General features: G+C 44.1%; 1 protein-coding gene across 5 annotated transcripts in view; it reads right to left on the bottom strand.

The window, feature by feature from the left end:
- The window catches only part of GRM5 (glutamate metabotropic receptor 5), a 286,394-nt gene that overhangs the window by 17,565 nt on the left and 245,533 nt on the right, over positions 1–23,296 (bottom strand). For 2 of the 5 annotated variants that reach the window (XM_070944018.1, XM_070944022.1), the window contains exon 8: positions 7,407–7,502. The exons of 2 other annotated variants lie outside the window; for them this stretch is intronic. In XM_070944018.1, coding sequence (XP_070800119.1) covers positions 7,407–7,502 — 96 coding nt within the window. The remainder of the gene's footprint in view (positions 1–7,406; positions 7,503–23,296) is intronic. One more of the 5 variants, XM_070944023.1, reaches the window with a different exon arrangement.

Raw genomic sequence — 23,296 nt, 5'->3', positions numbered from 1 at the left:
GCTCCGGAGCTGCAGGTTGCCGACCCCTGCTCTAAGCTCTAGGAAAGAGGCAATGGTAAACCACTTCTGAAATCTTGCCAAGAAAACTGCTGGGATTTGTCTAGGGCAGTCACCATGGGAAATCAAACTAACTTCCTGGATAAATCTACGATGCAGTTTTTTTTAAAAAAATCCCTATCAAAACACTATTAGAAATGTCATTTATCTCCCATGTCATCTCAATCCGAAGGAAATAGCGTATAGAGCTGATTGTTAACATTCTTTGTGCCAGCCTTGTATTACTGCTGCAAAACACAAGTGCTAATCTAAAAATATGATTCAGAGTTCAGTCTCGCACGGTATTGTTGGCTGTCATTCCCTTGGCAATACTGCAATAAATTTTTACTGTTTCAATACATGGATGAAAAGTGACATTCTACAGATTTAACTTTCTAATGCAATCTAACAGATTTGGAAGGGGGGTTGGAGTCTTCTAGTCTAACACCCTATACCAGGGATGGCTAACCTATCTATCTATCTATCTATCTATCTATCTATCTATCTATCTATCTATCTATCTATTTATTTATTTATTTATTTATTAGATTTCTATACCGCCCTACTCCCGAAGGACTCAGGGCGGTGCACAGCCAAACAATAAAAACACATACAATACAAAATTTAAAAAATAGAATAAAATCAAATTAAATAATTTTGGCCCCGACAAATTTAAAACCCGAAACTTTTAAAACCAATTTAAAATTGAATATATAAATACTAAAAGATATTTAAAATTTTAAAAATCTTTTATAAAAGAGGGGGAAAATTAGGCCAGGCCGGCCTGGTGAAATAGTAAGGTCTTTAAGGCGCGGTGGAAGGTGCGCAGATCCGGGATCCTCCATATCTCTGGGGGGAGCTCGTTCCAGATAGTAGGTGCCCCCACAGAGAAGGCTCTCCCCCTGGGGGCCGCCAGTCGGCATTGTTTGGCTGACAGCACCCGGAGGAGCCCCTCTCTATGGGAGCGTACCGGCCGGTGGGAGGCTATTGGTGGTAGTAGGCGGTCCCGCAAGTACCCGTGTCCTTTTTGCCATCATGTTCCAGGAGTTGGGGGGGGGGGTCGTGTGCACGCATGCCAACACCCATAATTCTATGTGCCCTGTCCCGTGCATGCGCCCCCCGGTCCCCCCCTCTCCTGGCACGTGATGGCAGATAGGCCCATTTTTTGCTGTCCCCAGCCTCCAGAGCCTTTCTAGGAGTCTGGGGAGAGCAAAAACAACCTCCCCCCCCCGGAGGCCCTCCGGAGGCAGAAAATGGCCTGTTTGACAACTTCCAGTCCCACCTTCCGGAAGGCCTCCGGGGGGTTGAGGAAGGCCGTTTTCACCCTCCCCAGACTCATAGAAAGGCTCGGGAGGCTCGGGAGAGAGAAAAATGGGCCTCCCCCCCCCGAGCTCCTCCAGAAGCAGGAAACAGCCTGCTTCCCTACTTCTGGTGGGCCCAGAAGGCCCCAAAATCAGCTGACAGAGTTGAGCTTGTGTGCCCACCAATATGGCTACATGTGCTACCTGTCGTCTGTGTGCCATAGGTTCACCATCACGGCCCTATACCATTTCAGATAAATTACTGTCCAATCTCTTCTTAAAAACTTCCAGTCTTTGAAGCACCTACAACTTCTGGAGGCAAGTCGTTCCACTGATTAATTGTTCTAGCTGTCAGGAAATTTCTCCTTAGTTCTAAATTGCTTCTAAGGTGCAAACTTTTCTGGCAGGATTATATATTCAAGTGTTCTGAGCTGGTAAACTTTGCAATTAGTTCTCCTCCTTAATCTTACACCAAGATTCTTTGGAAGAAAGAATCACCCGTTCTAATCACAATAAGTGATACTTAAGAGGAATTCTCCAGATTCTATTCATAATAAGATTTCCAGTCTATTAAGTTAATGCAACTTATTCAGTATGATGGTGCATTTTGTGTCTACTGAACTGGAATTTTTAGGTTCTTTTGGTCGTAAAAGGGATTTTTTTTTTCTGGGAGAAAAATATACAAGATGAGAGAGAGTGAGAAAAAAAACATTGGATGGGGGAAAAAAACCCACCCTATTTTCTATGGCATAAAAACAGCACACAAGTAATTGATATTTGCATGTATTTTTTTTTTCATCCCCACCAATTTGCTTCTTGTCCTTCATCTGAATTGCTTTTTACAGAATAGATCAATCTCGTTGACGTTCAAAGCAGGACACAGCAATAACAAAAAGGGGGGAGGAGAGAAGAGGCTCTATGAAACATCAAGAGAATGAAAAAAAAAAAACAAGCATGGGCAATCAATATGAAGCAGATGTGTGAATGAGATCAAGGCTTGTTGACATCATTGGCCAACAAAGAGAAAAAAGGTAACAGTGATAAAGCTGATGTCTCGGATCGCTCAGACGTCATGAATGAAGGGACATTCTGATTCAAAAATAGGGAATACGAATTTTGTTCAATTTAATTCAGTAAACATTTTAATAAACCCTTTAAAGACTGCTGATTCTTGTATTTTGGGACGTCACAATGAGTGGTGGGATTCAGCCGGTTCGGGCTGGTTCAAGCCGGTTTGGGAGAACTGGTAGTTAAATTGCTGGATGGCCCCACCCCTTCCTACCCTGCCCCTTTCAGGAGTCCCCACGCACCTCATTTTGCCTCCCAGGTAAGTGCAGGGAGGCCTCCTAGGCCTAAAAGGAGCGGGGTGATGGTAATGTGTCCCCCCCGTGGCCCGTTTTTTCTCCCAGGGGGGTGCAGGAGTGCTGCCTGTCACACCCCCTGGCCACGCCCACAGAACTGGTAGTAAAAAATTTTGAATCCCGCCACTGGTCACAACTAACTGTGGTCCGAAAGTCCAAATTTTCCTGACCCAATGGCTAAACTCTAAAATATGGTTAGATTTGAGAAGACTTTTTGGTGCCAAGGTAGAAGGAACTGTGCAGATTTTAACCGAAACAAATAGCATCCCCAAACCAGTCAAGTTTCGCCTAGCCTGGCGTCCAATTGGGTTTTAACTGCCTACAGGTAGTCCTCAACGTACGACCACAAGGGAGTCCAGAATTTCTGTTGTTGTGAGATGCTTGTTAAGTGAATTTTGCCCCATTTTATGATCTTTCTTGCCCCGGTTGCTAAGTGAATCAGTGCAGTTGTTACGTTAGTGACCTAACTGTTAAATAAATCCAGCTTCCCCACTGACTCTGCTTATCAGAAACTCGCAAAAGGGGACAGATGCCCAACAGCTGAAGTTTGATCACGTGACTACGGGGATGCTACAACGGTCGTAAGTGTGAAAAACAGTCATAAGTCATTTTTTCAGTGCCATCGTATCTTCGGACAGCCACCAAATGTTTAAGTCATGGACTACCTATATAGATTTCTATGAGCTATTGCTTTAATTTCTTTGACTTTATGATCCCCATTTTTGGGGTACCAGAATAGAGTTTGGCTTGTTGCAAACATCTGTTGTGATGAAGCCAGCAGTGGGTTTCACATTTTGTTACTACTAGTTCGTCGTGCTTGCTTTGCGCGCCCACCTGCCTTCCATGCATGCACCCGACCTCAAAAGTGTGCCTAAATAGGATGTCATAGGGTCGGGGCAAGTTGGCAGGCCCATCTGCGATTTCTGCTACCAGTTCGACTAAATTGGTCCGAACCGGCTGAGTACCATCTCTGGATGAAGTTTATGGGATCCTGGAGGCGGGGACTATAAAAGGAACTATTTTGTCAAAATCTTTCTGGCTATTCTCAGTGAAGAGGAGAAGATCAACATTTTCTGCATGTCTTTGCAATTTGTGAGTGTCCTTATGTTTGATTCAACCTACATAACTGCTTTATCTCTGATTGCTAGCATTATCTATGGAAGAGATTTAGGGATGATTTGTGGATTATGCAGGTGCCTTTGGAAATCCTCAAGTGTGATTTTTTTTTTCCCCCACCTGTCACGGTAGACTACATCTCTTAAGTATTTTTCAGTAAAACTAAGTATCTTGAGAAGCTCTCATCCAACCCCTACAGGGCATTTCTGCTGTTCAAGAAAAGAGGAAAGAGGAGGAGGATGAAGGGTGCAGAGGAAGATCAGGAGAAGAAAAGTGAGTGGAAAATGGGTAAGAAATCCACATTTTAGGAATGTTGGAATTCATTCTTTGCCCTTGTTGCTAGGCCAAATATATTTCAATTTTGAGCCTCCCGTTTTGATAGAAAAATAACCAGAATAACAGAGTTGGAAGGGATCTTGGAGGTCTTCTAGTTAGCCAATCCTCTGGTCAAGCAGGAGACCCTATACCATTTTAGACAAATGGTTGTCCAATCTCTTTCTAAAAACCTCCAGTGATGGAGCACTCACAACTTCTGGAGGCAAGTCGTTCTACCAGGGCCGGATTTTCCTATAGGCTAACTAGGCTTCAACCTAGGGCCTCAAGATCAAGAGGGGCCTACATTCCCTACATTCAAATTGTTAGCAAAATTAAAATTACACTTTCACTATAGGTGAAAGGGCCTCATAAGTGGAATAGCCTAGGGCCTCTTTTCATCTAAATCCGGCCCTGCGTTCCACTGATTAATTGTTCTCCCTGTCAGTAAATTCTTCCTTAGTTCTAGGTTGCTTCTCTCCTTGATTAGTTTCCACCCATTGCTTCTTGTCCTGCCCTCAGGGGCTTTGGAGAATAGGTTGACTCCCTCTACTTTGTGGAAGCCCCTGAGATATTGGAACAATGCTATCACGTCTCCCCTAGTCCTTCTTTTCTCTAGATTAGCTATACTCAATTCCTGCAACCGTTCTTCATATGTTTTAGCTTTCAGTCCTCTAATCATCTTGGTTGCTCTTCTCTGCACTCTTTCTAGAGTCTCAACATCTTTTTTTTTTTATATTGTGGTGACCAAAACTGGATGCAATATTCCAGTGTGGTCTTTCTTACCAAGTCAAAGAGCCTCGGTGGTGCAGCGGACTAAAGTGCTGTTAAGTGCTAGCACTTAGCTGCCAGCTGCCTGCAATTAGTGCAAGTTCGAATCTCACCAGGCTCAAGGTTGACTCAGCCTTCCATCCTTTCGAGGTAGGTAAATTGAAGACCCGGATTGTGGGGGCAATAAGCCAACTTTGTATAGAACAATACCGCTTAGGGGCCCCCCGAAAGCCCTAATAAGCAGGTATGTACAAAAAAGTATCCAAGCTATTGCTATAATGCATTGTAAGCCACCCTGAGTCTATGGAGAAGGGTGGCATATAAATTGGACTAATTAATTAATTAATTAATTAATTAATTAATTATAAAATGGTATTAATATTTCATGCGATCTTGATTCTATCCCTCTGTTAATGCAACCTAGGACTGTGCTGGCTTTTTAAAAAAAATAGCTGCAGCACACTGTTGACTCATATTCAAGTAATCAACTAGTAATGAGTGAAGTGATTTTCATACAGCAAAAGAGTCCCTTTTGCAGAGACATTTTAAAAAGAATATTCCTGGTCTACAGGTAGAAGAGCAGGAAGGGCTAACTTGAGCTGCAGGATCTGTCCTGCCCCAGTATCTTCTCCATGGGAAATAAACAAAAACTTAACAGGTAGTCCTCAACATACAACTGTAAAAGTGCTTGCCCATTACGATTGAATGTTTTAATGGTCATAATCATAACGATCATTTTTTTTTTTGGGTGGTGATCGTTAAGTGAGTCTCTGGCTGCTAAGTGAATCTTTGGTCATTAAGCAAACCAGTGGGTTCCCTATGGGTGCCTTTCTCCCAGCAAATGTGCTGTGTTGCTGATCACTCAAAGTTCAATTACATGATGGCAAAGGAGGCTCAACCATCAGAATTCTGGCTACAGGTCCTCTTTTTTGGGTTGGTTGTAACTTCAAATGGTCACTAAGCAACTGGTCATAAGAGGAGGACCAATGAAATGCTACCGGTTCACACTGGTTCGGGCGAACCGGTAGTGATAAAAATTAACGGTTCATCTGAACTGGTATTTCCGATGATCAGCTGAGTTGCGCGATTTATATTAGCTAGAAAGCAGGAAACCCTGCTTTCTAGCGAAGTTAAGTCGTGCGACACAGCTGTTTTCCCCCTCGCTGTTCTACTTACCTTCCCAAGCCTCCTTTTTCCATGTGAAGCGTGCTTTCGGTGTGCACTATGCATGTGTGTGTGTGTGTGCAGTGTGCTAGCAGCGAACCAGTGGCAATCTGCGGAGGATTTCACCACTGAGGAGGACTACTTATAATGTAATCCTTACAGGTATATCTGGAGGATACAGTCAAGATGATTGCTGTGATGGGTGCAATCCAAGTGGACAGAGCTTCAATTCTACTTTCATGGTCACCATCTTGATTTGTTTGACCGTATCTTTTGGGTACCCCTGGATCCTTATCATAGCTTCAATATCATTATAACATAAAAACCCTGCCAAACAGGAAAACAATGGGAAATCGAGGCCCCACTCACTTTGATGTGGCCCAGGTTCTTTGCATATTCAGACTACCTAGAAAAGCTTCCAGCTTTCTCACAACCCCACGTTTCTCCAGTCTGCCTTAAAGGATCGTTTGCATTCTCCAGGCACTTAGAACCTTCTCCTGCAAATGAAGCTGCTGTCACAGGCTACACAAGAAGCCAAGCTGGCTTTACAACCCTGACTGGAGATCGGACAACAGAAACCATACTGCACAGTTGGACAATGATGATCACTCATTGAGAAGGTGAGCTGCAATGTTCCCCTGCACCCTACCCAGTAAATAATTCAGCTTTCTCACAACCCCACATTTCTCCAGTCTGCCTTACGGGATTGTTTCCATTCTCCAGGCACTTACAACCTTCTCCTGCAAATGAAGCTGCTGTCACAGACTACACAAGAAGCTAAGCTGGCTTTACAATCCTGATTGGAGATTGGACAACATAAACCATACTGCACAGGTTGGACAATGATGATCACACATAGAGAAGGTGAGCTGCAATGTTCCCTTGCACCCTACTCAGTGAATAATTCAGCTTTCTCACAACCCCACATTTCTCCAGTCTGCCTTACAGGATTGTTTCCATTCTCTAGGCCACAGGTGTCAAACACGACCACATCATGTCACGTATTGTCACATATCATGACTTTTTTGCCTTTGTGGAGCCAGGGTGGGCGTGGCCTGAGCATGATGCATCCGGTCCATGGGCTGCCAGTTTGACACCCCTGCTCTTGGCACTTAGAACCTTCTCCTGCAAATGGAGCTGCTGTTACAGACCAAACAAGAAGCCAAACGTATTTTGCAACCCTAACCAACAACATAAATCATCTAGAGATACACTGCACAGGTTGGACGATGATGATCACACATTGAGGAGGTGGGCTGTAATGTTCCCCCAGGCACTCCTCCTCTGGACAGACAAGCCCCTTGACCCTTGGAAAGGGTCAGGTGGCATTCATGCTTTTACTTACCTGCTCATTGTTGCTCGCCCACCATTTCCCATACTCCCTTTTGGAGTGAAACACTCTATTTCCGACTTGTGCTGGGCCAGCCTCCTGTCTTTGTACCTAACAAAGCATGACAATGACAGGAGCAACAAAAACAGAAAGAAATGATTGTGGGCGTTCTCCTGTCACATAGCAGGGGTACAAGAGAGCGGGAGAGAGAGGTGCATGTGCAAAACATGGCACACTTCCAAGGACTATACTGGCCAATGGGGCACAGTCTCCAGCCTCAATAAAGGAGAATATTTGTAGCTCAGGGTCCTTGGGTTCTTGAGCTCGGTTTCTTGTGGATCTTTCATTACCCAACTAGGTAACATTATCAGTGCTACATAGCAAAGAGTTTGCTTTCTGTTTATGTAGAAGTGGCTTGCCCTATCAGTGTTGGTGGGGATTTTCTTACAGATTTCTTGATTAAGCTGTTGTTAGGCTCCCTTCTAGCACTGATGATGTTACCTAGTATGGCTAATGAAACTTCTTCAAGAAAAAGAGCCTTGATAGTACAGTGGTTTAGTGCACCCTGTTATTAACACAGCTGCCTGCAATTTCTGCTGGTTCGAATCTCTCCAAGGCTCAAGGTTGACTCAGCCTTCCATCCTTTCTAAGGTAGGTGAAATGAGGACCCAGTTTGTGGGGGCAATAAGCTGACTTTGTATAAAATATACAAAAGAATGAAGGCTATTGCTTAACGCATTGTAAGCCGCCCTGAGTCTCCGGAGAAGGGCGGCATATAAATCAAATTAAAAAAAAAAAGAAGAAGTTGGTGCACCAAGTACAGAGAGCACCAAGGACCCCTTAGTCTCCAGTCTTTTAGAGATGGGAACCACATGAAGGTGAGTAAAGGGAACTAGAAGAAAAGTCCAAGGAGACAAAATAACCATGTGGGTGGAAAAAGCACAGCACCTCGGGCCCGTGGTACAAGTGCGTTTTTCTACTAGGAGTACATTTGGCACATCTTGGCATGCAGCTGAAAGTTTCGACCGTAGAATAAGATAATTGATGACAGGGGCTTGCAAATGCACAGGCTTTGCCATCTAAGATTTAAATGAAAAATACAAGCCCTGGTTGCCAGCACGGTCTCTGGCATTAGTAGATTTCCAAAATGTATTCTTCATAATGACGTTTTTGAAACGGTTGAGCATTTGCGGGGTTACCAAACCTCACCAAACCGCAGCTTTTTTTTTCCCCACGAGATCTTGCAAACCTTTACAGAAGAACTCTGAAAAGTGGTCAAATAGATTGGTCTCGTGAAAAACTCCCTAAGCTATCATGATTTGCTCATAGAATTCGGGAATTTCATTTTTTCCAAACAAAAATATTTTGGGGGTGGAAGGACTCAGCACCTGAAAAGATGGATGATGCTAATCTAATCCTTCTCTTTGCCTGAATAGTAGATAAATGACAAGCGCGCCATAATCAGACTATTTTTTTTTAAATGACTGATAAATAATGGATAACAACTGCCAAACTTAATTGAGAATGAAGAGTTACAAGAAAAAGAAAACTCTGAGTGCTGGGGCTGAGTTTTAAGGAATAAAATTGTGCAGATTCAGGTGGATGGCCACCATTCTTCCATGGAGAGAATTAACCCAATCATCGAAACCATCTTGCCTCCATCTGAGGCTCTCCATTTGTCTTAGGTGTCAGGTTATTCATGAACTGGCAGAGACATGGTAACAAAGTCAGCCAATGAATAGGCATAGCAACTAAATCAGCCAATGGGAGCTGAGACAGACTGGAGCCAGGGCATGTCTTAGTCTGCAGCTTCTGAGTCTGTGCAGAGAATTGAAACTGAAACCTGACTGTGAACTTGTCTGCTGATCTGAGCTGAAATCAAACTGTTCTCTGCTGTTGGTATTGTATATAAAGAAGTTAATTAATCCTGCTAAATCAGTTTATCTGTGTGTGCTTCTGGATTTGATTTTGGCAAGAAACTCTGACCTTAGGACTCCCAGAATTCCTGACCAACACGAAGGACCCCAGACTGAAAAGGTTTGTGGTAAAGCATCCAAATGCTAGCTTTGCAGCCAAAGTCAGTGATAACAATAAAATAAAATAAAATAAAATAAAATAATAAAATAAAATAAAATAAAATAAAATAAAATAAAATAAAATAAAATAAAATAAATGAAATGAAATGAAATAATGAAATGAAATGAAATGAAATGAAATGAAATGAAATGAAATGAAATGAAATGAAATAAAATATGTCTTAAGAGCAAAATTCAGAATGCGTAATCAAGTGGCAGTGATGAAGCTAAATCCCGTTGGGACAGGAGCAGCCAACGTGGCACCTTTTAAAAGTTTGCTTTACAAATTGTCTTTCCTGCTGGGTCTTAAACATTTGGAAGACACCAGGTTGCTGACCCACAGCCGTCTAGGGCATTCCAGTTTCCAAAGCAGTGCTCTGTGCAAAGCTGTGATAAAACTGCAAGGTTAAAGGAAGGTAAACCATGCAAAAATATTAGATCTGCATACATACTAAAGGAATTCAAGTTCCTACAATGGACAGAAAAGCAGAAAGGCTAGGCCGGCGGACGAAACTGTTGAAAGAGACGAAGGGGATTAAACTGCATCACAAAAAAATCTGCACAAACCTTCATTCGAGCAGCTAGAAAAGAAAGGCATTAAAGATAGATAAGATTAAGAAACGTTCATCACTTCTTCGGGAGAAAGTCAAAATGTTTTCCCTGGTAATGGGAAATGTACTGCATCAGTAGGTTAATGTAAAATCTAGCGAGGGGCATCCAGGTAATCCTCAATTTACAACCACAATGGAGCTCAAAATCTCTGTTGCTAAGCGAGATGGTTGTTAAGTGAGTTTTGCCCCATTTTACGACCTTTCTTGCCACAGTTACTGAGGGATTCCCTGCAGTTGTTCAGTTAGTAACACGGTTGTTAAGTGAATCTGGCTTCCCCACTGACTTTGCTTGTCAAGAAGGTCTCAAAATGGGATCATGTGACCCCTGGGACACTGCAACCGACATAAATACGAATCAGTTGCCAAGTGTCCGAATTTTGATGAAATGACCATGGGGATGCTAACTGTCTTAAATGTGAAAAAAAACTCACTTTTTTCAGTGCCATTGTAACTTCGAACACTCACTGAATGAACTGCTGTAAATTGAGGACTTCCTGTATTCAGTGGTGGGATTCAGCCGGTTCGGGCAAGTTTGGGCGAACCGGTAGTTAAATTGTAGGCTGGCCCTTCCCTTCCCTGCCCCTCCCCTTCCAGGAGTTCCCATGTGCCCCATTTTGGATCCCAGGTATGTGCAGAGAGGCCTACTAGACCCAAAATGGGGCATTGGGGGTGTGGTGCCCCCCCACCCATGGCCCATTTTTGCTCCCACAAGGCTGAAGGAAGGCCTACTAGGCCCAAAACGGGGCGCAGGGGGGAGGCACGTTTTCCCCCACCCACGGCCCATTTTTGCTCCCGGGGGGTGCAGGAGTCCGAGTGCTGTCTGTCACACCCCCTGGCCACACCCACCATGGCCACGCCCACCCAGCCAATCATTAGGGCAGAGAACTGATTGTTAAATTATTTGAATCCCACCATTGCCTGTATCCCAAAAGAAAGCAACCTTCAACTACTGTTTCTATGAAAATCCCATTCTGTTAGGACCTCAGCTCAGATGTTACCAAACATTCCACGTTACCCTTAATTTCCCATATCTAAAACAACTAATAAACTCAATTTAAACCTGAGCTCTCTCTTTCATTGTTTAGTCATTTATCTACCTCTGTGTGAGTAACCTTTGGGGGAAAAAAAAAACCCATTGAAGTTAGAGAGTTTCGTGTAACTGCTGCATTGCTTTGCAAAAGTGATTTTCTTTAATAAAAGATCTACACCCAAAGGTCTATCTAGATACTGGGGGGGGGGGGGGAAATAGATGACATAGTTTTATTGGTGTTCAGAAACGCTTTAGAAACACTTTCTTGAGCCTGGTTTAGCTCAACAGACAGAAGCACTGTAATTTAACACCAGCTGTCTGCAATCAAAGTAAGATCGAATCTCGCCAGGCTCAAGGTTGACTCAGCCTTCCATCCTTTCTAAGGTAGATAAATTGAGGACCCAGTTTGTGGGGGCAATAAGCTGACTTTGTATAAATATACAAAAGTATGAAGGCTATTGCTTAACGCACTGTAAACTGCCCTGAGTCTCCGGAGAAGGGCGGCATATAAATCAAATTAAAAAAAAAAAAAAAACTTTCTGAGCTCTATTCAGAGGATAGAGTTCAGAGGAAGAACTCCAGTACTCCCTGCCCCAGTTTAAATGGGATTTCTCTGGACACATAATTGATAGAACAGAATAGAATAACAGAGGTGGAAGGAACCTTAGAGGTCTTCTAGTCCAACCCTCTGCTTAGGCAGGAAACCCTACACCACTTCAGACAAATGGTTATCCAACATCTTCTTAAAAACTTCCAGTGTTGGAGCATTCACAACTTCTGGAGGCAAGTCGTTCCACCGATTAATTGTTCTAAGTGTCAGGAAATTTTTCCTTAGTTCTAAGTTGCTTCTCTCCTTGATTAGATTCCAAGATTGTTTCTTGTCCTGCCCTCAGGTGCTTTGGAGAATAGGTTGACCTCTCCTTCTTTGTGGTTGTTTAAGACAGCTAAGATGAACCAGTTCAGATGGAAGATCAAATTGTAGAGCCCTTCGCCATTTGTTAAAAACGTGCGCGGCCCCGTTGCGAACTGGTAGTAAAGGTAAGTAGAACCCACCCCTAGTCCAGGGGTGGGTTCTACTTACCTTTACTACCACTTTCTATCCTAGTGTTTTAACTACTAGACCAAACCGGTTCTCTTTTAAGGTGGACAGCAAGTTGACAGCAAAGTGCCTGCAAGCCCACACATTTTTTAAAGAGGCAAAAAATTACAATATATGCATAATTTGATTTCTACTCCTAGGAAGAGCAGCCGTGGCACAAGACTGAAGCTGGGCTGATTCAGGGCCTGCAATGCCATTCTTTAACCAACAGAGGGGAGTAGAGGGAAGGAAAATTTAGGAGTGAGCTCCTCCTAAAATCCTATTTTTATAGGAAACCCTTTGTCCTTAAAGGCTATTTGATGCATGATGGAAGATAATTGTAGGAGTGCTTCTCATTTTATGCATATAAGCCACCTCCATCCATGGCAAATTGTCCTTATTGTGCAGAGAAAAAGCAGAGGTCAGCAGTGAGGAGGGGTCGTTTTTCTTCCCACCTCTTACTGAATGGGAGATACAGGTCGTCCTCGACTTATGACCACAATTAAGCCGGAATTTTACATTGCTAAGCGAGACACTTATTAATTGAGTTTTGCCTCATTTTACGACTTTTCTTGTCACGTTTCTTAAGGGAATTACAGCAGTTATATCCTGGTCCTAACCCTACATGGCTTAGGACCGGATATTTGGCGGACCACCTACAGCCAGCAACAACATCCCATCGCCCGGTTCGCGCCCATAGAGAGGGCCTACTCAGGGTGCCGTCGGCTAGACAGTGGCGGCTGGCGGCCCCCAGGGGTAGAGCCTTCTCGGTTGGGGCGCCCACCCTCTGGAATCAACTCCCTTTGGAGCTCCGACTAGCGCCTGACCTTCGCACCTTCCGCCGGGAATTAAAAACTTGGCTTTTCAAATCCCTTGACCTGGTCTGATGACGGGGTTTTAAGGGTTTTAATGGGTTAATTTTAAATTTTTTAGATTTTAGTTTTTATTTTTATTGTGGCTTGTGTTTTATTGTTGTGAGCCACCCTGAGTCCATTGTGAGATAGGGAGGCATATAAGCCGAATAAAATAAATAAATAAAATAAAATAAATAAGTTGTTAAATTAGTAGTATAAAGTGTTAAATCAGGGATCAGCAACCTGCAGCTCTGGAGCCGCATGTGGCTCTTTCACCCTTCTGCTGTGGCTCCCTGTCACTCAAAATAGGAGTCACAACCGCCAATGTGCGATACCTGCCGGCACATAATTTATTGAGCTTTTCAACCCCCGGTAGGCCAACCATGGATAAATCCAAGAAAAGAAAAGTTTCTGAAGAAAACAGAATGTTTAATTCAACTACATATTTTTGTGGCCGCTCAAAAAATAGTGAGGCATGGGAAGGGTTTTGTGGCTCCCGGTGTTTTCTTTTCTGTGGGAAACGGGTCCAAATGGCTCTTTGAGTGTTTAAGGTTGCAGACCCCTGTGTTAAATTAACCTGGTTTCCCCATTCACTGGGCTTGTTAGGAGGTTGCAAAAAGGGAATCGCATGACCCTGGGTCGTAAACGTGAGTCAGTTGCGAAGCATCCAAATGTAAAGCACATGACCATGGGGATGCTGCAATGGTCGTAAGTGTGAAAAACGGTCCTAAGTGCCGTTGTAACTTCGAACGGTCACTAAGTGAAGTGTTGTAAATTGAGGACTACCTGTATTTGGTACAGATCAGGAGCCACCTCTAGGTGAGATGGGAAGCACACAGGTAGTCCTCAACTTACAACCAAATGTTTAGCAATGATCTGAAGTTTACCTCCACGCTGAAAAAGCAACTTACAAACGGTCCTCGCACTTACAACCGTTGCAGCATTCCCACGGTCACATGATCAAAATTCGGGCGCTTTACAACCGGCATGTAATTCTGAGGGTTATGTGATCACCACTTGCGACCTTCTCAGCAAAGTCAGTGAGAGAAGTTTTGCTTAACGACTTCCCAACTCACTTAACAACTGCAGTGACTGGTTGAACAACCGTGGCAAAAAAAATGGGTCATGAAATCAGGTGTGACTCACTTTAATGATTGCCTTGCTTAGCAGGAGATATTCTGCTCCCTGTTGTGGTCATAAGTCAAAGGATTACTTTGACAAGTCTAATAAGGAAATAAATGAATAAATCTTGTCTCTTTGTCTTTCCACCCTTGAACTGGGTATATAGCTTAACTTTGGTGCGAGATGTTTACCACGTGTGATTTTTAATATATGTCTGTATCGTGTCTGTCAACTCACAAAGCATCCCTGGCCTGTTCTCGAGTTGCCATAGGCAAGGGGGATGGGAAAATGGTGGAGCAGCACAGCAGCCAAAAACAAAAGCACATTCCAGACATATCTCTCTCAAGGCTGTCTCCCAGGATTACCCACAGCGGCTGGAGGGGAGTGATCTTTACAACCCACGAAATTGCTCCGTTGGTGAATGTGACTGATGACACACCCTGAGGGGGGAGGGGAAACAGAGTCAAGCCTGGGGCGTAAATTACGTGAGGTCAGAGTTGGCTTCACTTGGAACGTGCTGACATGAAGCTCCTAATAAATAACCGGATTTCTTTTGAAGCTTGGCTCGAGGCTCATGATTTAATTAGGGCATCTGTTGGAACCCTGACAGTGTCTTTTTATTACTGGTGTTGCTTTAACGGTTGATTGACAGCTGCCCAGAATTTGATATGAGATGGCCAGCTGGATAAATGTTAATAGATACCACTTTATATGGTATTTAATATGTTGATTGGTTATTTAGTATCCTATGACTATCATTAAGTGTTGTATCTTATGATTTATGATAAATGTATTTTTATGATAGCCACCACGATACAAAAAAGACAGCCTTGTGCCAGTGAAAATGGAAGTCAGAGTGGGGGGGCGTGCACTTTCACTGGCAGAGGGCTGCAGGAAGTTGTCAGGGCCGAAAACGGGGCCCTGGGGGAGGGGGCTGCACACAGCTCTCCTGAGCTCAGTTTTCTCTGGCACTGCGGGCTGGTCCTTCTGTCAGCGTCCCAGCACTGACATATATAAAGAGAGGAGAAGCTTGAACTTTTGCCTACTAAATCCCTTTGAAGATTCTGTCTCCTCGGAGATGGGAGCGGGGGGGAGACATTCCTGTGATCTGACGAAGAAGGGATGAGGAAAGTGGCTTGGAAGATAGCCAATGAGAAGCAGAGAATTGGGGATCGGAAAGGGAGGGATTGGGGGGGTAAAGGTCAGTACTGACCGCGAAAGAGCCAGGATCAGATCGCTATGCTCAATAAAGAGAAAATTTCCTCAAAGATCGGCAGTTTGGAAATTCATTTATTTTGAGATAGCATCGAAACGTGACACCTTCACTGGTTCCAGGGATGCCCCGTGGGCCAGATTTAAGCACCCCATAGGCCGGATCTAGCCCTCAGGCCTTGAGTTTGACATCCCTGGTTCAGTTTAACGAAGAGGAGGACTAGGGGTGACATGATAGCAATCTTCTAGTACTCAAGGGACTGTCAGAAAGAAGAGAGGGTTGGCCTCTTCTCCAAAGCACCCGAGGGCAGGCCAAGAAGTAATGGATGAAAGTTTATCAAAGAGAGATCCAGTCTAGAACTGAGGAGAAATTTCCTGACAGTTAGAACAATTAACCAGCTTCCCTCCAGAAGTTGTGGCTGCTCCATCACTGGAGGTTTTCAAGATGAGACTGGACAGCCATTTGTCCGGAATGGTACAGGGCAGGGATCTGCAACCTTAAATATTCAAAAGAGCCATTTGGACCCGTTTCCCACAGAAAAGAAAACACCGGGAGCCACAAAACCTGGCTGGGCGTGGCCAACTCGATGTCATTAATTTTCACCAGTCACATGACCCCCCCCTAGCCACGCCTACCCAGCTGGTCATTAGGGCAGAGAACCGGTTGTTAAAAAACACCGGGAACCACAAAACCCTTTTGACATCTCTCCCTCCCTCCCTCCTCTCTTTCTCTCCCTCTCTCTACCCCCCTTTTTCTGTTTCTCTCTAACGCTGCTCCAGCTGCTTCTCCATCCCCGCCCTCGCCCTTACCTTCTCAGGCCAGGCAAGGAGTGACTGGGAGGGGAAGGCGAGGGGTGGGATCACCCGACAGGGAGCCACAGCAGAGGGCCCAAAGAGCCACATGTGGCTCTGGAGCCACAGGTTGCTGACACCCGGTATAGGGCCTCCTGTCCAGGGCAGAGGGAGTTAGTCTAGAAGACCTCCAAGGTCCCTTCCAACCTCATTGTTCTATGTTCTGTGTTCTGTTCCACTGAGACGGATATTTCCTCAAGGATCTTGGTTTTGGTGTTCAATGTCTGTAACTCTAGTAATTACTGATGGACCAAAATAAATAAATAAATAAATAAATACAACTTTTGCCCTGGAGAACTGCTTTCTGTCTGATCTCAACTGTTCCAGCAGATGCAACGGTTGTGTGGATCTCCCTACTGCCTAGAGAACACAACAGTGTCTTCATCAGGATCAGTGGACACATCCAGTTTTTATAAACCCTTGAGCTTTTCTTTCTTTTTTCTTTTTGCAAGAACAGCAGAGTAATGCAAACAGGCAACACATCATTTACAAATAGGAAATGTTGCCATGGGCTTTCATTGCTCACTTTTCTCATAATCGTGTAGATAGATGGTTTGGTAGACCCAGGGGCTGGCTGCATTTGCTCTCATCCGGTATCTAGCCATTCTGGCTGGTCTAGACCATGTAAAGAATAGACTTATATACTGCTTCACAGTGCTTTACAGCCCTCTCAAAGCAGTTTACAGAGTCAGCCTATTTCCCCCAACAATCTGCATTCTGACCACTGTGCCACCATGGGTGGAATGAGGGGTGGACAATTAATTTTCCCAAGAGGCCACATGAGAAATGAGGACTCTTGTGAAGAATGTTCAGCTGAATTGAATTCTCAGCTCATTATACTACAACCACGAGCTGGTGAGGATCGAACCCCTGGCAGTTGGCAGAATTAACCTGCAATACCGCATTCTAACCACTGCACCACCACGGCTGTGTTAGAAGATGTTTGTAAGAAACAGTAACCCCCACACAGTAAATATATCCCTCTGCGCAGGCGTTTGCAAGTTGTTCGGCTTCCATGCTGATGTTGACAGCTGGCAAAGTTTTATGTAGAGCGTTGACCTCATCGCTTTGACAATCTCCTACTCCAGTTTGGCAGTGCCATCAATTAACATCACATCAGCACAATGTTAATGATGGGGGGGGGGGTCTTTGCGACCTGCTGGTAGGACTTAAGTAGCAAGTTTCTTTAAGAACTGGCATGATTCATCCCCTTACAACACTTTGTACTTTCTATATATAACCACTTCATTCCAATTCACTGGTATTTTTTTCCCCCTGCCTTGTTTTGTTTTGGCTTCCAGTCACTTCAGCATCGGCTCGAATAGATTCATGAACCAGCTGCCAAACATAACTTAGAGATATAATTTATCATTTGGGGAAAAGTCATTTTCGACCAGTTGATTATAGGATCAGTGGGCCTGTGTTCCTAGACTTTACAAGAACAGTCTACAGAATTTGAGTTCCGTGCAAGACTTCGTGCTGTCCGTGTATTTATTTATTCAACTGGTACGGCTGCCCATCTCAGACAAGGGACTCTGGGTGTCAAACAATCATAGACTCATTTAAAAACCAAAATAAAAATGAAACGCATATAGTAAACAAGAACTATTACAGAAACTGATGGTAGAAAAAGACCGAGCGGTCCATCAGATCTGCCCTTTGAGTTTTGTTTATTTTCCTTTTAGTTAATGTTAATGTTGTTGTTGTTAGTTGTGAAGTCATGTCCGACCCATCACGACTCCATGGACAACATTCCTCCAGGCTTTTCTGTCCTCTACCATCCTCTGGAGTCCATTTAAACTCACGCCGACTGCTTCAGTGACTCCATCCAGCCACCTTGGTCTCTGCCGTCCCCTTCTTCTTTTGCCCTCAATCGTTCCCAGTATTAGGCTCTTCTCCAGTGAGTCCTTCCTTCTCATTAGGTGGCCAAAGGATTTGAGTTTCATCTTCAGGATGTGGCTTTCTCAAGAGCAGTCAAGGTTGATCTCCTCTAGGACTGACCGGTTTGATCGCGTTGCAGTCCAAGGGACTCGCAGGAGTCTTCTCCAGCACCAGAGTTCAAAGGCTTCAATTCTTTGGCGCTCAGCCCTTCCTTATAGTCCAACTTTCACAGCCATACATTGCAACTGGGAAAACCATAGCCTTGACTATACGCACTTTTGTTGGCAGGGTGATGTCTCTGCTTTGTAGTAGTATTTCTAGATTTTATTTATTTTATTTTTTAATTTTTGTCAGATGATGGATGTGTGTTTATCCCAAACATGTCACTAATGACCAACCCACAACCTCTGCTGGAAATTGATTCCAAGCTTCCATTCCTTTTTCTGTGAAGTCATACAGTACTTCCTAACACTCAGACAGACAGTGAGGAGATTGGGGAGGAACATGGGCCAGTCCTGGAGTCTGGGGAAGGCTCTGATGAGGGCTCTGCGTCAGAGGCAGAGAGGGAAACAGGACCATCAGTTATCAGCTGCCTTTGGAGTCAGATATCAATGAGGCAGAAGAACAGCTGGGGCCTGTTCCCAGTGTGCACATGCACAGAGTTGCTAGCGAAGGGAACAGCTAAAGAACAAGGGTCGACTAGGGAGTAAAGCCACAGATGGATGATGAAGGGCCCCTCCCATAGGAATAAAGAGGAACGAATGGGAGGGGAGTTTGCAGGAGACAATTAGTTCACTTAATTGGTTTGTGACTCTCCGAGACTTCTTGCCAAGTTTTGAAGATATCGGCCTGGCAGCTCTCCAAGCCAGATAAGGTCTGTGACTGTAAATTCTCCCTTGAAAGACTTTGCTGGATGTGAATGAGAGGAATTCACAGTAACTTAATAAAAAGGGGTTTTTGTCAGGACAAGGAGTCTGCTTCATGCTCTTGGGAAGCCTAGGTCAGAACAGATAGTGCTTGCAGATTCGGATAGAAAAATCTAGAGACCTAAACTGTCCCCACAGATTCAGAAGCGAGACTATTCTTTGCAGCTGAGGTTGCACTTTTTATTTTATTTTTTTACCAATATTTTAGCCACTGAGTGCAAGGCACAGCAGGTTAAGACTCTAAGGGCAATTTCCATTCTCCATTTATGTTGTTTTTTTTAATAAAAACAATAGCATGTCTACTACATGCTTTAGTTGCAGTAAAATAGATGCATTAAATCTTTTTTTTCTTTTTTAAAAAAGCAGAAAATTGCACTAATGATGTCAACGGTTCAAACCTGAGGCTTGATAGGCCATCGAAAAAAGACTCGCGAGTATTTACATTATTTGGGCAATAGGCTTCACACCATTTATTTTAGCAGGGCAAGGAGCCCAAGATCAAGCTATCATTTGGCGTCGCACGACGCTTCACAACAGCTTAGTTTTGTTAGATTGTGGGAACTTTAAATGATGCTTAAAAACAGTTTTCTCATACTATTCGGTGATATGGCTGCCGCACCATCTATTTTGGCCTCAGACTTGAAAGCAGCCTCGGCTTTCAGTTTATTTATTTCACTGACTTTGTTTTGCAATGCAAAAATGGACATTTGTTGAGCTAATGGAACTGCTGCTGTAGCTGAATGACCAGTCTGGGATGGATTTCTATTTGACATGATAGCAGTCTTCCAATATTTGAGGGGCTGCCACAGAGAGGAAGGGGTCAAGCTATTTTACCAAAGCACCCGAAGGCCAGACAAGGAATAATGGATGGAAACTGGTCAAGGAGAGATTCAACCTAGAAACAAGGAGGAATTTTCTGACAGTGAGAACAATCAACCCATGGAACAGAAGTTGCCTTCGGAAATTGTGGGAGCTTCATCACTTGAGACTTTCAAGAAGAGATTGGACTGCCATTTGTCAGAAATGGTGTAGGGTCTCCTACTTGGATGGGGGGTTGGACTAGATGACCTATAACCGTGACGGCGAACCTATGGCATGCGTGCCACAGGTGGCACACGTAGCCATATCGGTAGGCATGTGAGCTCAGCTCCGATGCACCAGCTGATTTTCGGGCCTTGTGGGCCCACCGGAAGTAGGGAAACTGGTGGTTTCCTGGCTTTAGAGGGCCTCGGGGGCGGGGTGGGGAAGGCTGTTTTCGCCCTCCCCAAGCTCCTAGAAAGGATCTGGAGCCTGGGGAGAGAGAAAAACGGGCCTATTGGGCCCACCGTGCCATCGCATGTCAGGAGCGGGGGGGGGCAGGGGCAAGGAGGCCTAGAATTATGGGTGAGGGCACGTGTTCACACGACCCCCCTCCCCCCCGCTCCTGGCACGCAATGGCAAAAAGGTTAGCCATCACTGACCTATAAGGTCCCTTCCAACTCTGTTAATCTAGTAAGAGCCTTGGTGGCACAGCAGATTAAAGTACTGTTAAGTACTGTTAAGTAATACCAGATGCCTGCAATTACTGCAAGTTCGAATCTCACCAGGCTCAAGGTTGACTCAGCCTTCCATCCTTTCGAGGTAGGTAAAATGAGGACCCGGATTGTGGGGGCAATAAGCTGACTTTGTATAAAAAAGAACACCGCTTGGGGGCCCCCGAAAGCCCCACTAAGCAGGTATATACAAAAGTATGAAGGCTATTGCTTAACGCATTGTAAGCTGCCCTGAGTCTCCGGAGAAGGGCGGCATATAAATCGAACCAATAAATAAATAAATAATCTGTTAAGTCTCAGGCAGCACAGTCAATGGCCAAGAAATAAGGAAGCTGGATTTATAAAACATCATCACCTTTCTCATTTCATATCTACATCAGGTGCTCTTTTCCGTTTACATTTTCTGGTCATTTCATTGTGGTTCCCATTTCCCGTTGTTCAGCCACATTTCAATTCTACCACCTATGGGGAGCAATCCTGTGCCTCTCCATTTCCTGACCCAAAAGTACCCTTTCTACTTGGTTGTGCCCCATGGGGGTCACATCCCTCTTTTCCTTCAAATTTCACCGTGAATATTCCTAAAAGGCAAGTAAGCGACTGAGCGTTCATAAAGCGGAAGAAATATGAAAAGATCTGGGGCTCTGCCAGAGCGGGAGATTTCAGGACCTTGGAGAGCTCACACATCTACGGTATATTGCAGGCTTCGTTCACTCTTCCAAGAAATGTTATTCTACCACTTCTCCGTGGCCAACAGAGAATCTAAAAAAATTCTAACACGACCAAATAACCCTTCAGGTCTCCCTCTGCTTTCATCTGACTAGATTTAAAGAACGTGTGGCTCTTCATGAAAAAGCCGTGAAAAAATAAGCGGAAAATTGGTTGCGACGAAAAAAAAAATAAAAATGAAAACAAATCAAAGCTAGCCGATAATATACCCTTCCTCGGATGAAGGTGCATTCCCTTCAAATCAGTTGGGACAGAGGTACAATAAATGCTTTTTTTTCCTTCCCCGCAGCAATTTTTATTTCCTTATTCTCTGCCTATTTGGCTGGTTGCTTTTTTCCCCATGAAGCTGTGTGTATTTTAGTATGACTGCAGAGGCTATGCAGATGTAAGCCACGGAGTCCTTCAGATAATAGAATGGCTACGTTCTACGGTTGGAATAGGGGACAATTGTTTCTGAAAGGTTCCCCTGAATGGGGATTATCATTTGTCCCTTGCTGGCTGTCGACACAGCAGATTCTTTCGAAACTCATCGCTGCTTTTGTCTTAATGCTCTCTGCTTCCTTAACAAAGGTCACCACATCCAAGCTAGCACTGCTCCTGCCTTTGCTCGCTTTCATTCTTTATTATTCTTGCATCTCTTTAATTAGGAATAAGGAGGCCACCAAAGAATTAGCTTCAGACCTTGACACGAAGGTGACGAATAACAAGCACGGGAACTGCAAGGCCACAGGAAGCAATGGCATCGCAGGGATACTTAAAGCACGGCTGAGAATAAATTAGAAGGATAAGTAACGGCAGGCAGAGAAGGGAAAGCGAAGAGTAGGCAGGAATGACATATGAAGAGTAAAATTTATAGTAATTGAATCGCTTGGAAAACACTCATGGAAATTCCGAAAATAGCAGCTAATGATCTTATCTACTGAATGGTGAATGATTAATTTCTAGTTACGAAGCAATTATGTTGTCTCTTCCCTGTGCTGTGCTGAGATGTACAGTGAAGCCCACGGTGAGTTTGACAATCAGTGGAGAGAAACGAATTTTGGATTAATAGCTTCAGAGGGAAGGGGAAGCAATCTTCATCTCTTGTTGTGTCCAAGCTCTTGTTTTTTCTTTTTCTTTTTCTGGCCTACATGGAGCTGACTCAACAGGTCCTCACAGTGTGTATGTGTTTGGGCATGCATATAGGGATAGTATAAAGCTATTACGTTCTACATTTTGCCACACATTTGCGTGGTAAGCTTTTGCTCACAAAGACTCATTTTATCTGCACCTAGAACCCCCCAACATCTAAAGTTGTGTGTATGAAGGGAGGTTAACCCATGGATTTCGTGCCCCCCCCTTGAACTATAACCCTGTCATGGTATACAGAAACTCTTCAATTTATGACCACAATTTAGCCCAAAATTTCCGTTTGTGAGACATTAGTGCAGTGAGTTTTGTCCCATTTTATAACCTTTCTTGCCACAGTTGTTAAGCGAATCACTGCAGTTGTTAAGTTAGTAACACAATTATGAAGTGAATCTGGTTCCCCGTTGATTTCTTTTGTCAGAAGGTCCCAAAAGATGATCATATGACCCAGTGGTGAAATCCTACCGATTCGCATCGGTTCAGGCAAACCGGTAGTGATAAAAGCTACGGGTTGGTCCAAACCGGTATTTCCGACGATCAGCTGTCCCGTGCGATTTATATTTGCTAGAAAGCCGGAAATCCTACTTTCTAGTGAATCTAAATAGTGCGGCACAGCTGTTCCCCCCTCACTGTTCTACTTACCTTGTTTAGTGTCCTTTTTATGTGTGGAGTGTGCGTTTGGCATGCAAGAAAGGAGAGCCTTGGTGGTGCAGCAGACTAAAGTGCTGTTAACTAGCACCAGCTGCCTGCAATTACTACAAGTTGGAATCTCACCAGGCTCAAGGTTGACTCAGCCTTCCTTCCTTCCGAGGTAGGTAAAATGAGGACCCGGATTGTGGGGGCAATAAGCTGACTTTGTATAAAAAAGAACACCGATT

The sequence above is a fragment of the Pituophis catenifer genome, unplaced genomic scaffold (genome assembly GCF_029215685.1).
Source record: "Pituophis catenifer annectens isolate HBS135680 unplaced genomic scaffold, rPitCat1.0.hap2 SCAF_4, whole genome shotgun sequence".
In the NCBI taxonomy this organism is placed as follows: Eukaryota; Metazoa; Chordata; class Lepidosauria; order Squamata; family Colubridae; genus Pituophis; species Pituophis catenifer.
This window is presented reverse-complemented; position numbering and strand designations above follow the sequence as displayed.